At 38.0% G+C, this 12,282-nt stretch overlaps 1 protein-coding gene across 1 annotated transcript in view; it reads right to left on the reverse strand.

The window, feature by feature from the left end:
• Window positions 1-12,282, reverse strand: part of atp8b3 (ATPase phospholipid transporting 8B3) — a 20,829-nt gene that overhangs the window by 1,350 nt on the left and 7,197 nt on the right. Inside the window, exons 8-27 of the mRNA XM_016540314.1 lie at window positions 11,715-11,836; window positions 11,531-11,603; window positions 11,225-11,295; window positions 10,666-10,757; window positions 10,397-10,555; window positions 10,191-10,279; window positions 7,647-7,840; window positions 7,343-7,551; window positions 7,242-7,264; window positions 7,000-7,156; window positions 5,961-6,149; window positions 5,367-5,479; window positions 3,653-3,817; window positions 3,430-3,541; window positions 3,263-3,338; window positions 2,090-2,210; window positions 1,434-1,620; window positions 1,100-1,323; window positions 862-945; window positions 650-774 (exon numbers count right to left, since the gene is read on the reverse strand). Coding sequence (XP_016395800.1) covers window positions 650-774; window positions 862-945; window positions 1,100-1,323; window positions 1,434-1,620; window positions 2,090-2,210; window positions 3,263-3,338; window positions 3,430-3,541; window positions 3,653-3,817; window positions 5,367-5,479; window positions 5,961-6,149; window positions 7,000-7,156; window positions 7,242-7,264; window positions 7,343-7,551; window positions 7,647-7,840; window positions 10,191-10,279; window positions 10,397-10,555; window positions 10,666-10,757; window positions 11,225-11,295; window positions 11,531-11,603; window positions 11,715-11,836 — 2,585 coding nt within the window. The remainder of the gene's footprint in view (window positions 1-649; window positions 775-861; window positions 946-1,099; window positions 1,324-1,433; window positions 1,621-2,089; window positions 2,211-3,262; window positions 3,339-3,429; window positions 3,542-3,652; window positions 3,818-5,366; window positions 5,480-5,960; window positions 6,150-6,999; window positions 7,157-7,241; window positions 7,265-7,342; window positions 7,552-7,646; window positions 7,841-10,190; window positions 10,280-10,396; window positions 10,556-10,665; window positions 10,758-11,224; window positions 11,296-11,530; window positions 11,604-11,714; window positions 11,837-12,282) is intronic.

Genomic DNA, 12,282 nt, shown 5'->3' on the forward strand with positions numbered 1-12,282 from the left:
AATATTGGTTTTGCTTTGTTTCACAGAACTAATCGTTGCCTGGGTTGCGTACGTATATGTGGGGCGGAGCTATCAAAATAGGGGCAAGACCCTTTTGGGGTAGGGGCGTGTTTGTTTTGGTGATTTCAAATATCAACATTGGCTACCAGAAATCACTTACTCTGCCTTTAATGAATCGTGTTTCCTTCTGGAGCATCAGTGAGCATTGCGTATGTGTCCCTCAGTTGTCCTCAGTGTGAAAAGATGGATCTCAAAATCATACAGTCATTGTTGGAAAGGGTTCAAATATGCAAAAGATGCTGGAAAACCAAAGAATCTGTGGGACCTGAAGGAGTTTTCTGAGGAACAGTGGGCAGTTTAGCTGTTCAGGACAAACAAGGGACTCATGAACAACCAAAACAAAACAAAACAAAAACAGCGGTGGATCATCCAGGTAACAACACAGTATTAAGAATCAAGTGTAAACTTTTGAACGGGGTCATTTTTATAAATTCAGCTATTATGTTCTCTTGTGGAATATATGTAAATGTTTTTTTATGTGATTATTCAAGTCAGTACTAAATAAAAAATAACATGCATTTTGTATGATCCCTCTTATTTTGGTAAAATAATTAACATTCTGCAGATTCTGACTTCAACTGTAACAAACAGGATGATGGAGGTGTAGATCGAGTAGAGGAGCGTGATGGCCAGAACTAAAGGATTGAAAAGCTGCTGCTTCTGTCCAATCGAGTAGATCTCAGGCCAACGCAGACAACTCTTGGCGCTCACATCCTATCATGGAGTTAATGTAAACAGTAAGACTTCCAGATGAACCAATCAGATGTTAGATTTCTTGTGATCTGTTTGTATTTAGCGCACCTGTTCAAAAAAACCCATGCACTGTATAGGCAGGGATGTGTACAGTGTTGTGTAGAGGCTAATAAACCAGCTCTCATACATAGGCTGGAAAAGAGGGAAAAAATGCACCAAAATAAGCTGCTCATGTCATTTCTTAGATAAGCAATACTGCATGTTGTTTTGACTGTTTGACTGTAATGACAGATATTTTTGCAGTGTTGGTGGGTGTAAAGTGGATTAAGTGACCTAGTTGCTCTACCTGAGCGCTGAAGCCATTGTAGAAACTATACCAAACGTGCACCAGAGCAAAAGCAGTGGTTTTGTAGAGGAAATAGCGCAGAAGGATGCAGATGCGGTAGTATGACCAGTGCCCGTGTACCAACAGCAGCCTGCGAAGGAAGCTGAACTGTGCCAGAGCGAAATCTGCATTCTGCACCGCCTGACTGCCCTCCATGCCGCAAAGACCAACGCCTATATGTGCCGCTGGTGTATATACGAGAGATTAGTTGATTAGCAATGTGAGAATTTGCTAGAGAAATAACAAATAATACATTTAGATAGTTGCTGTTTTGATCAAACAGGAAATTTCTTACTCTTGATCATGTTGACATCGTTGGCACCATCGCCTATCGCCATTGTAATCGAAGTCGAATGCTTCCTGACCATCTCCACCACTTCTGCTTTTTGCGCCGGTGTGACACGACAGCACAATACAGACTGGCACTGATCAGACAGAGCAACAAACTTTGCCCCCCATTCTGGCATTCTGGTCAATTCTGCCTGTAATGGTCAGAAAATAAACAGGGACACATATTAATACATCATTAATATTGTGAAAAATGATCGCAATTTAAAATAACTGGTTTGTATTGTAATATATTTTAAAATGTAATTTATTCCTGTGTTGTAAAGCTGAATTTTCAGCATCATTACTCCAGTCTTCAGAGTCACATGATCCTTCAGAAATCATTCTAATATGCTGATTTGCTGCTCAAGAAACATTTCCTATTATTCTCAACGCTGAAAACAGTTGTGCTGCTCAACATTTTTGTGGAAACGTATACCTTTTTTTCAATAGAATAGCATTTATTAGAAATAGAAATCTTCTGAAACATTATAAATGCCTTGACTGTCACTTTTGATCAACTGAATTCATCCTTCCTGAATAAAAGTATTACTTTCTATTATTGTACTGTATATCTAAAATGTTCAGATTTAAAAGCATGAACCTTTGGCTTTATATGCTCACCAGTTCAGGACCCGAAATTACTAGTGCTGCTTTGCCCTTCACTGCTCTCCTGTCTGTGATCCAAACCTCCGGCTCTTTAGACATGACATGAACATCTGGAGAAGGAGACTCTAGAAGCTGCCTGGAGATGTTGACAACAGTCATGTTGAGTTATATTACATGTGAATGTGTATTTGTATAAGAGGTGCAATGAAAACATTTTTTTCTGTTCTCACAAATTCACAACCCATTAGAACACATTTGATGCTTAACAGACAGCTATATGGATAGGATCATGGACCAATTAAATGTCATTGTGGGTGTGGCTATCTAGCGTGACGTGATAATAATAGAAACAAAGCAAAATGACCAACTAGTTGCAACCATACTTCTGTATGCTTCAAATGGTGACAGGAGGTACATACAGTTTGAGGCTGCATCCAAAATCCCATAAATGGTGTGCTAAAAGAGTAGCATGTCTGAATTCACAGTATTCATAAAACAAAACGGCTGCAAGTAATTACTTATTCAAAAGAAGTACCTGCTCAGAGAATATGTGATTTCGGACACAGTCTGAGTATCTAGAAAATGTGTGGTCATAAAATTGTCATCAGCACAGAATTCAACAAATTCACATTTCAGTCTCATGCTTTTAAAAATCTTTTGCAATTTTAGGGGTAATAATATTAATAATAATAATAATAATAATTATTATTATTATTAAACATTTCATTTTATTTAAATTATTACATAATATAATTATGATTTAATAATCATCATCACATCATTATTATTATTAATAATAATATACATTTAATTAATTACAGTGGGTACGGAAAGTATTCAGACCCCCTTAAATTTTTCACTCTTTGTTTCAACAAACTGTGATGTGGGGCACATTAATACTAAATTTTACATTATTTAGTATGGGTAGTTTGCAAATTGGGTGCTTGTCACAGTAACAGCTGATTCGAATAATCTCCGATTGTAGAAATGTTAATGATACACTCTTAAAAATGCTGGGTTAAATATAACCCAGCGCTGGATTAAAAAGGGACAAACCCAGCTATTGGGTTGTTTTGACCCAGCGGTTGGGTTGTTTTGAACCCAAACGCTCGGTCAAAACAACCCAATAGCCGGGGTTGTCCCTTTTTAACCCAGCATTTTTTAGAGTGTATGCCTGTATTTTCTGACCTAAGCTCCTCCCCTTGAATTAGGGTCGTGTCTGGATCCATAAGTTTGCAGGCATATCCCACATTCACAGCCGTTTCTGTTGGGAAGAAGTAGCAAACAGCGTAAATTTGTTTTAATTTACTGCTTTAGGTTCTTGAAACCAGCTTATACATATGCTGAAATGGCACCTGTTTTGTCTCCCGTCAGCACCCACACCTTCAACCCCGCCCTCCTCAGGGTGGCGATGGTCTCGGGGACACCTTCCTGGAGACGATCCTCAATGGCAGTCACGCCCAACAGCTACACAAACAGGATTGTTTAATAACAGAATGCTACATGCTTTCGATAATCTACCGTCCTAAAGTTGACTCCAGAGACAATTAGTGTTTCATAATAACTCCCTTTGAGTACCGTTAAGTCTTTTTCCATTTGATCATATATCTCTTCGAGCGCGGTCTCCTGGTTACCCGTCGATGTGGCCGCCTGACTGAGGGTGCGGCTCCACTCTGTCCACAGGGCTTCAGGAACTGAGCGCACCGCCACACACAGAGTCCTCAGACAGCTCTGAGCGAACAGCTGCCAACCGCACACACATCCAAAGACATCAACAAATGCCTCATACGTAAACTCATACTCAACCATTTTCCTTTCACACCAATAACGATAACTATGAAGATAATTATATTAGCATCCACACCCACACACAACAACGTTGTTTAATTCATGATAAGCATGGTGCAGTTATATCATCTGCTACTTTAAAGGGGTCATGAACTGAGAAACCAAAATTCCCTTGATATTTTGACATATAAGAGGTCATTGTACTATAAAAACATCCTGTAAGTTTCAGAACTCGAAACTTTCTCGTTAGTCTAAAAACAGCTTATATTGAAGCCAATCTGCCAAAATGACAGCTTGTGGAATGTACGACTATAATGTATTAGTGTGGATAAACACCGCCTCCGCAGAAGATCAACACCTGCTTATACATCACTGCCTGTTTAGCCCCGCCCACCGATTCACACATGTAGTGTAAATAACGAGAGGCGAAAGCACAGGTCTATGCAGAAACCAACCAAACAATAAAGATGGCTCTGAAGACAAGACGATGCTCTGCAGTGCCAAGTTGTGGAAAAACAGTCGTTGAATTGTCTTCCTTCTGATCCCAACCTTAGGAAAGAGTGGATGAACTTTATTTTTAATGAAGATCCAGACCGCGTAAGTAAGAACTTGGTCCTTTGTTCACTTCATTTTAACGCAGATTCGTTTACAAACAAGGCACAATTCGACGCGGGATTTTCAAAAAGATTGAAACAAAGACGATGCTGTGCCAACTATATTGGATCCGACCGTAATGTCTCAACACAAGTGAGTAACTGTTTTGTGATCACTATTGCTTTGTCTTTTCTTACAGATCGTTTGAGTATTTAAACGTTTTTGATCTAAATCACAACAGTGTCCATCTATGAAGAATGTAGGCTGTCAAACATACACAAGTGTTAGCCAATCATAGCAGTGGGCGTTTACTTCCGAGTCTACGATCCACCATGTCTATTCAAACAGAGGGTTCAAATGGGGGAGTTAAACAGGACAGAAAAATATGTTTTTTGATGTAAAAATCTTTATAAAATTATAAGGGGACCTCAGAGAACAGTACAAAATAATGAAGCCAGTTCACGATCCCTTTAAATGCTCTCAAGCTCTTTAAAGTTGAATAGATTCTGATTAGCTGTCAATAACTATTCATTTTCCATCCAATGTTGTGAATTTATCTTATGCAGAAAATGTGAATATTGCATAAAACATTTGTGAATAAAGCATGGTTTCCATCCATTGTGTTCAAGAGAACAAAATTGCCACTTCCTGGTGCTAATTATTAATAATACAAATTAAAGTTGCTGCAACAAGGAAGCCTGTGGCTCTTTTTCCTACATAATAAATGACTTGCGCCTTAGTGTGCAGATGAAATGCAATAGCAAACTCTGCCATGCTATCTTGCATTCGAAGGCAGATGATGTTTGGGAAAGTAATTTTGTGAGACCGTTCTAAACCAAATCATATGGATGACGGACTTTGGCATTTCAGAATGATTATAACAATGGATGGACCTTTAAAGTCGCCTCACCTCTAGAGCTCTCTCGGTGCTCTCCTGAAGTGGCCGGTCCGTTTGAAGCCTTTCCAGAACAACAATATCTGCACCTTTACAGTACAGCTTCAACTGTCCTCTAGGGTCCCGCACTACACAAACCCATACATTAACCCATTGTTAATATGGTTTTTACACATATCTTATGTACCTTGCACAGCATGAATTTCATCATCAGCATAGTACATTCATACTGTACATTCATACAGCTTGACTTCACTCAATTCACACATGCGCCTTTTTGCACTAATAAACTTTGAAAGCCTATGTGTTTGGCTGTACGCAAACTCTTTAAGTGTTCACGGCAGAACTGAAGCCTTGGGCTTCAACGTCACGATATTTTAGAAATTTGAAAAGAACAAACCCAAAAGGTAAGAGTGATGTTTTTTTGCCAATACAGTCGAAGTCAGTTGGGTCCAGTCATTATATAGACAAAAACATTCTTTAATATATCATCTTTTGTGTTTCACAGAAGAAAAGTCGTCTAACAAGTTTGGAACGGCATGAGTAAATGATGACAGAATTTTCATTTTTGGGTGAACTATCTCTTTAGGAGCAGTTGATGAAACTCACCCAGTACTGACATGCGTCTCCTCTTGCTGGTGAAGTCCAGGAGGGCCAGGAGCTGATAGTTTCGCGTGAGGCCCATCTCACTGATGGTGAGGGTTTCTCGTGTACGGGAGAGAAACACCCAGCCGAGCTCCCGCGCTGCACACACCAGAGCTTCCTCATCCGGAGAGGCAGCCTGGTAATGAGGCAAACCTGTATTTAAAAAAAAAAAAGTAAAATACACATTCCTATGATTTTGCCTGGTCTCCATTTTATGGTGCGGTATTCCATTTGGCATCCATTCTTTCGTGGTAAACCATCAAAAATTTGTAGGCACTTCTTTTTTAACTTTTCTTCTTATTTTTCTTCTGGCTTGTGTCAAAAAGGAAGATCTAACTTCACTATGACCATTTTATTAAAATTCTTAAAGCCTTTCAAGCCTTCTAGCGCTACCAAGAGCTTAAAAGTTGCGTTTACACTGCTGTTTTGAGGTCTGAAGTTGAAGTTTGAGGTTTCTTGAGCACTAAATCGGCATATTAGAATGATTTCTGAAGGATCATGTGACACTGAAGACTGGAGGAATGATGCTGAAAATTCAGCTTTGCATCACAGGAATAAATTACATTTTAACATTTTTTTAAATAGAAAACAGTTATTTTAAACTGTAATAACATTTCACAATATTACTGCTTTTACTGTATTTTTCCTTTAATAAATGCAGCCTTGGTGAGCATTAGAAACTTCTTTCAAAAACACCTGTCCTGACCCAAAACCTTTGAACCGTAGTGTAGGTTTTTGTTGACAACATTTAACCTGCGCTATAAACTTTTAAACAATTTTTTAAATGAAGCTGTGAATGTGTGAGGCTTTTACATTGGGACCAATGTCCAAATGAGGGTCCAAAAAAACAACAACTTTGGGGCCCCCTGCTGGTCAAAAGTTATAAATGCTATAATTTATGGCCCTGTAATTGCATTTTGCAGCTGTATTTTCATCATTCCCCTTCCTTATGTCCTAACAATTACAATAATGCCAGAACTGAATAAATATAATTTCTACTAACCATCCCTCCACTCGCTCATGACAGTGTGGCAAAGGGCCAGAGCTGTGAGGAACTCTTGGCACTCAGGGCTGCTCCGTTCACACAGCTTGTCAACCAACCGCTGGTCGGAAAACTTCAGTCCACCACAGGAAAACCGGTTCCAGCTTAAGTCTAGCGGCTTGTTGAAATCAAAAAATGAAATGTATCAACTTTGACTAGGTCTGTACATTAGAACAGTAATAAATGAATGTATTACTTCTTACCTTTAGTTCCTTTGACATATCACCTGAATAAACATACACTCATCATTAGTGACATTATAAAGTACAGAAGGCTGAAAAGAGCGTCAAAGAAATTAACAGACCATAAATGTGTCCGGCGATGAAGCACTGACGAAAAAGCAGGCGGTTTTGTGTTAGAGTGCCGGTCTTGTCGCTGAGCAGGTGGCCCACCTGACCCAATTCCTCATTCAGGGTGGTTGTACGGGCCTGAGCGGGGCTGTTATTGTCCTCCCAGTACATCTCAACATCCCAGCCAATCAGGAGACAGTGCACCATGTGGATCACTTCAAATCTGGTGCGAGACAATGAAACAGTGAGCGAAATATTAAAAGATAACAAACTAAATGTTAAAAAAGGCATAATCAGAATATGGAGAGCTGGTGTTACGTTATATAAAGAGACATGGGCATAGAAGGACTAAGCAAAATGATGTAGCCCCAGAAGGAGAGGAATCCCAGGTAGGCAGGAGACGAATCACGCTGCAAGACCGTGACAACGTCGTACTGAGGGGAAACCCTGTGCTCAAAAAGCCCAGCGCCCACAGCCAGGAGAAGAGCTGTTGTTAGCATGAACAGCAGAATCTGAAACATGATAAAAACTGAGTTAGATGGGGAACATTTTCAGACAGATTCATAAGAAACATTCATACAGACAAGTGTGTTAATACATAAAGAAAACTTAAAAAAATTAAAAATTAAACTAAAAAAATAAAAACACAAATCTAAAAATAAAAATATATAAAAAAATAAAAATAAATAGTATAAATAGATTTTTAAAATATAAATAAAATAAATGTATAATACAAATATACACAAATAAAAAAACTAACAAGCTAAAAAATTAGCCTAAATAAAAAAAGGAATGGAGGTCTTCACAGTTATATTTTTGATCATTAAAATGAGCTTTTAATGAGTAAAAAAATTTAAAAGTATTTCTTACTACTACAATTAATCAAATGTAGTAAGATCACTCTAACTAATTATATATGATATTTGCATATGATTTGAATTGTTATATACAGCTAAGAAGGTCAACGAGTGATTGCACAGTCAATGAACTTAAAAAAGCTACTATTCAGGCCATTCATGTTAATAGTTTTAATTTTAAGATAATAGTTGATGCAAAGTTATACAGTTTCGTTCTCTCTCTTACCACCAACACAGTTTTGTTTAGTAGTATTTCCACTTGAGTTTTCTTCAGTTTCAGTTTTCCACAGTTTTGCAGAATTTTACTATCTGAGCCTGTTATGGTCAAAGAAAAACATTTAATTTTTCATCTGTTAAACAAGGCCATTTGAAACAATAGGTCTGCACAGGACTGGTAGTGTTTAGGCTACAAATAGCACAGATTTTATTTACCTGTGTATATGGCTAATCCATAAACTATGTCCGTGTTTCGCAGCACAGTCCCTCGAAGGAGCAGGTGGTCTGTGTCCAGAAGGTGGCGCTCTCCTTTCCAATGTAACTCACCTTTGAAGGAATGCAAATTACCGTTTGGTTCTTCGCACCACACAATACCTAAGGTAAAAAAAAAAAAGAGAGAGAGAAAGAGTCAAAGAAATGAATAGAAAGCTTATCTTCTGGTCACTACAAATGAATGACTCCAATGTTTGCGAGTCCATACAAACCATCAAAGGCTGCCAGGTTTTGCTTAACTGAATCGCCATTCAACTCACTCTGAGTTACACTCAGAGCCTGGCGAAACTTCAAGTTGGTTTCTCTGCAAACAGCAGAATAATAGAGTGTAAGAACAATGCAAACATGCTACATTAGCACTGGAGCTAATCTTCCACAACATGGTATATTTGGTGTATTTAAAGAAGTTTCTCTACACATAGATTACACATTAACAGTTCTATTTAGAACCATATGAGCCTGAAGAATCCTTTTTGTTGTTGTTGTTGAAATAGTTTAAGGTTCTTTATTCCCGCCTTTTTGTTTTTCAAATCTGTAACTGTCGAAGCCACCTCATCTAACTACACAGACTGTCAACACACTCTTGACAGGTAAATTTCTTTCTGAAAATGTCTATAAATTTAAAGTTTCAAATTGTAACTGGTTTCCTAACAATAAAGTATTTTGTTATTTTTAGTATAACCGAACATGTAAATGTGACCAGCTTTCATATCTGCAGTGGGAATGCTAGGAATGCTAGTCTGCTGTGTGTCCAGAAGGAGATGCTCTTACCCATCGATGTCTGCTGTTTCTACGTAGCATACGTAGCAAGGCTCAGTGCTGCAAAGGAGGAGCAAATCTGCCTGGGATAAACAACAGAACAAACTTTAGGGTTGTTAGCATTAGCTAAACTTGTTTGCAGTTGATCTTAAGTGGGGAGATAACTTCATAGATCCACTAAAAGTCACTTTGAGACCAAAATGAGATCAGAAAGTTTGGTATTGGTATCTAATGCAATGAAATTCATATTTAAGTGTGACTTGTGTGTCCAAATACATTTTTGGCTGCTGGGTTAGAAACACAGATACACACACTCACAGGTATGATCTGGTCCTTATGAACATAAAAAAATAAAAATAAATAGTATAAATAGATTTTTAAAATATAAATAAAATAAATGTATAATACAAATATACACAAATAAAAAAACTAACAAGCTAAAAAATTAGCCTAAATAAAAAAAGGAATGGAGGTCTTCACAGTTATATTTTTGATCATTAAAATGAGCTTTTAATGAGTAAAAAAATTTAAAAGTATTTCTTACTACTACAATTAATCAAATGTAGTAAGATCACTCTAACTAATTATATATGATATTTGCATATGATTTGAATTGTTATATACAGCTAAGAAGGTCAACGAGTGATTGCACAGTCAATGAACTTAAAAAAGCTACTATTCAGGCCATTCATGTTAATAGTTTTAATTTTAAGATAATAGTTGATGCAAAGTTATACAGTTTCGTTCTCTCTCTTACCACCAACACAGTTTTGTTTAGTAGTATTTCCACTTGAGTTTTCTTCAGTTTCAGTTTTCCACAGTTTTGCAGAATTTTACTATCTGAGCCTGTTATGGTCAAAGAAAAACATTTAATTTTTCATCTGTTAAACAAGGCCATTTGAAACAATAGGTCTGCACAGGACTGGTAGTGTTTAGGCTACAAATAGCACAGATTTTATTTACCTGTGTATATGGCTAATCCATAAACTATGTCCGTGTTTCGCAGCACAGTCCCTCGAAGGAGCAGGTGGTCTGTGTCCAGAAGGTGGCGCTCTCCTTTCCAATGTAACTCACCTTTGAAGGAATGCAAATTACCGTTTGGTTCTTCGCACCACACAATACCTAAGGTAAAAAAAAAAAGGAGAGAGAGAAAGAGTCAAAGAAATGAATAGAAAGCTTATCTTCTGGTCACTACAAATGAATGACTCCAATGTTTGCGAGTCCATACAAACCATCAAAGGCTGCCAGGTTTTGCTTAACTGAATCGCCATTCAACTCAGTATGAGTTACACTCAGAGCCTGGCGAAACTTCAAGTTGGTTTCTCTGCAAACAGCAGAATAATAGAGTGTAAGAACAATGCAAACATGCTACATTAGCACTGGAGCTAATCTTCCACAACATGGTATATTTGGTGTATTTAAAGAAGTTTCTCTACACATAGATTACACATTAACAGTTCTATTTAGAACCATATGAGCCTGAAGAATCCTTTTTGTTGTTGTTGTTGAAATAGTTTAAGGTTCTTTATTCCCGCCTTTTTGTTTTTCAAATCTGTAACTGTCGAAGCCACCTCATCTAACTACACAGACTGTCAACACACTCTTGACAGGTAAATTTCTTTCTGAAAATGTCTATAAATTTAAAGTTTCAAATTGTAACTGGTTTCCTAACAATAAAGTATTTTGTTATTTTTAGTATAACCGAACATGTAAATGTGACCAGCTTTCATATCTGCAGTGGGAATGCTAGTCAGTCAGCTCTGCTGTGTGTCCAGAAGGAGATGCTCTTACCCATCGATGTCTGCTGTTTCTACGTAGCAAAGGCTGTGTGGCTCAGTGCTGCAAAGGAGGAGCAAATCTGCCTGGGATAAACAACAGAACAAACTTTAGGGTTGTTAGCATTAGCTAAACTTGTTTGCAGTTGATCTTAAGTGGGGAGATAACTTCATAGATCCACTAAAAGTCACTTTGAGACCAAAATGAGATCAGAAAGTTTGGTATTGGTATCTAATGCAATGAAATTCATATTTAAGTGTGACTTGTGTGTCCAAATACATTTTTGGCTGCTGGGTTAGAAACACAGATACACACACTCACAGGTATGATCTGGTCCTTATGAACCTGGAGAATGTCACCAACACGTACATCTTTCCACTTAACAGTTTTGAAGCTGCAAGGGAGATATTTAAGAGGAAGAGATTCTCTGTAAATCTAAATTCGGTTGATGATGATGTGTTTGTTTTGTTTCTGAGCTTTCCAGGCCCCTGACAGCATTACTCACCCCTCAGGAGTGAGAATGTCACATGGGCGCCGGTTAATTTGTCCATCACTACGTCGTCTGCCCTGTGAGACGTGGGAGCAGAGGGAGCGTGATAGATAGATGTGGGAGTGAGGGGAAAATGGCTGAAAACTGAGATATGGCTGGTCTTCAGACTTCTATGTAAGTGAAAGTAGTTTAAAAGCATCGATTGAGAGAATGACATGAATGATAGACTCACCAAGCACAGGTGTTTGGTGATGAGTTTTTGGCTCAAGGTCTGGATTTAAAGTCACACCAGAGGTGTTCAGCTGGGATTAGGACTTGGCTTTCTGCAGACCAGTCAAGTTCTTCCACACTGACTGAATCGATCATTTCTTTTTGAACCTTGCCTTACACAGAGGCATTGTCATGACTGAATAGAAAATGGTCCTGTCCAAACTGTTGCTATAAAATTAGAAGCACACAATTCCCTAGAATAGCATTATATGCTTAAACATTAAGATTTGTACTCATGGAAATTACTAAAGTAGTCAAACCTGTTCATTAGAAGGGGGTGTCCCAATACCCAATACTTTTGTCCTTATAGTAT

Source organism: Sinocyclocheilus rhinocerous, unplaced genomic scaffold, assembly GCF_001515625.1.
Source record: "Sinocyclocheilus rhinocerous isolate Xijiao unplaced genomic scaffold, SAMN03320098_v1.1 scaffold1149, whole genome shotgun sequence".
NCBI classification, from domain to species: Eukaryota; Metazoa; Chordata; class Actinopteri; order Cypriniformes; family Cyprinidae; genus Sinocyclocheilus; species Sinocyclocheilus rhinocerous.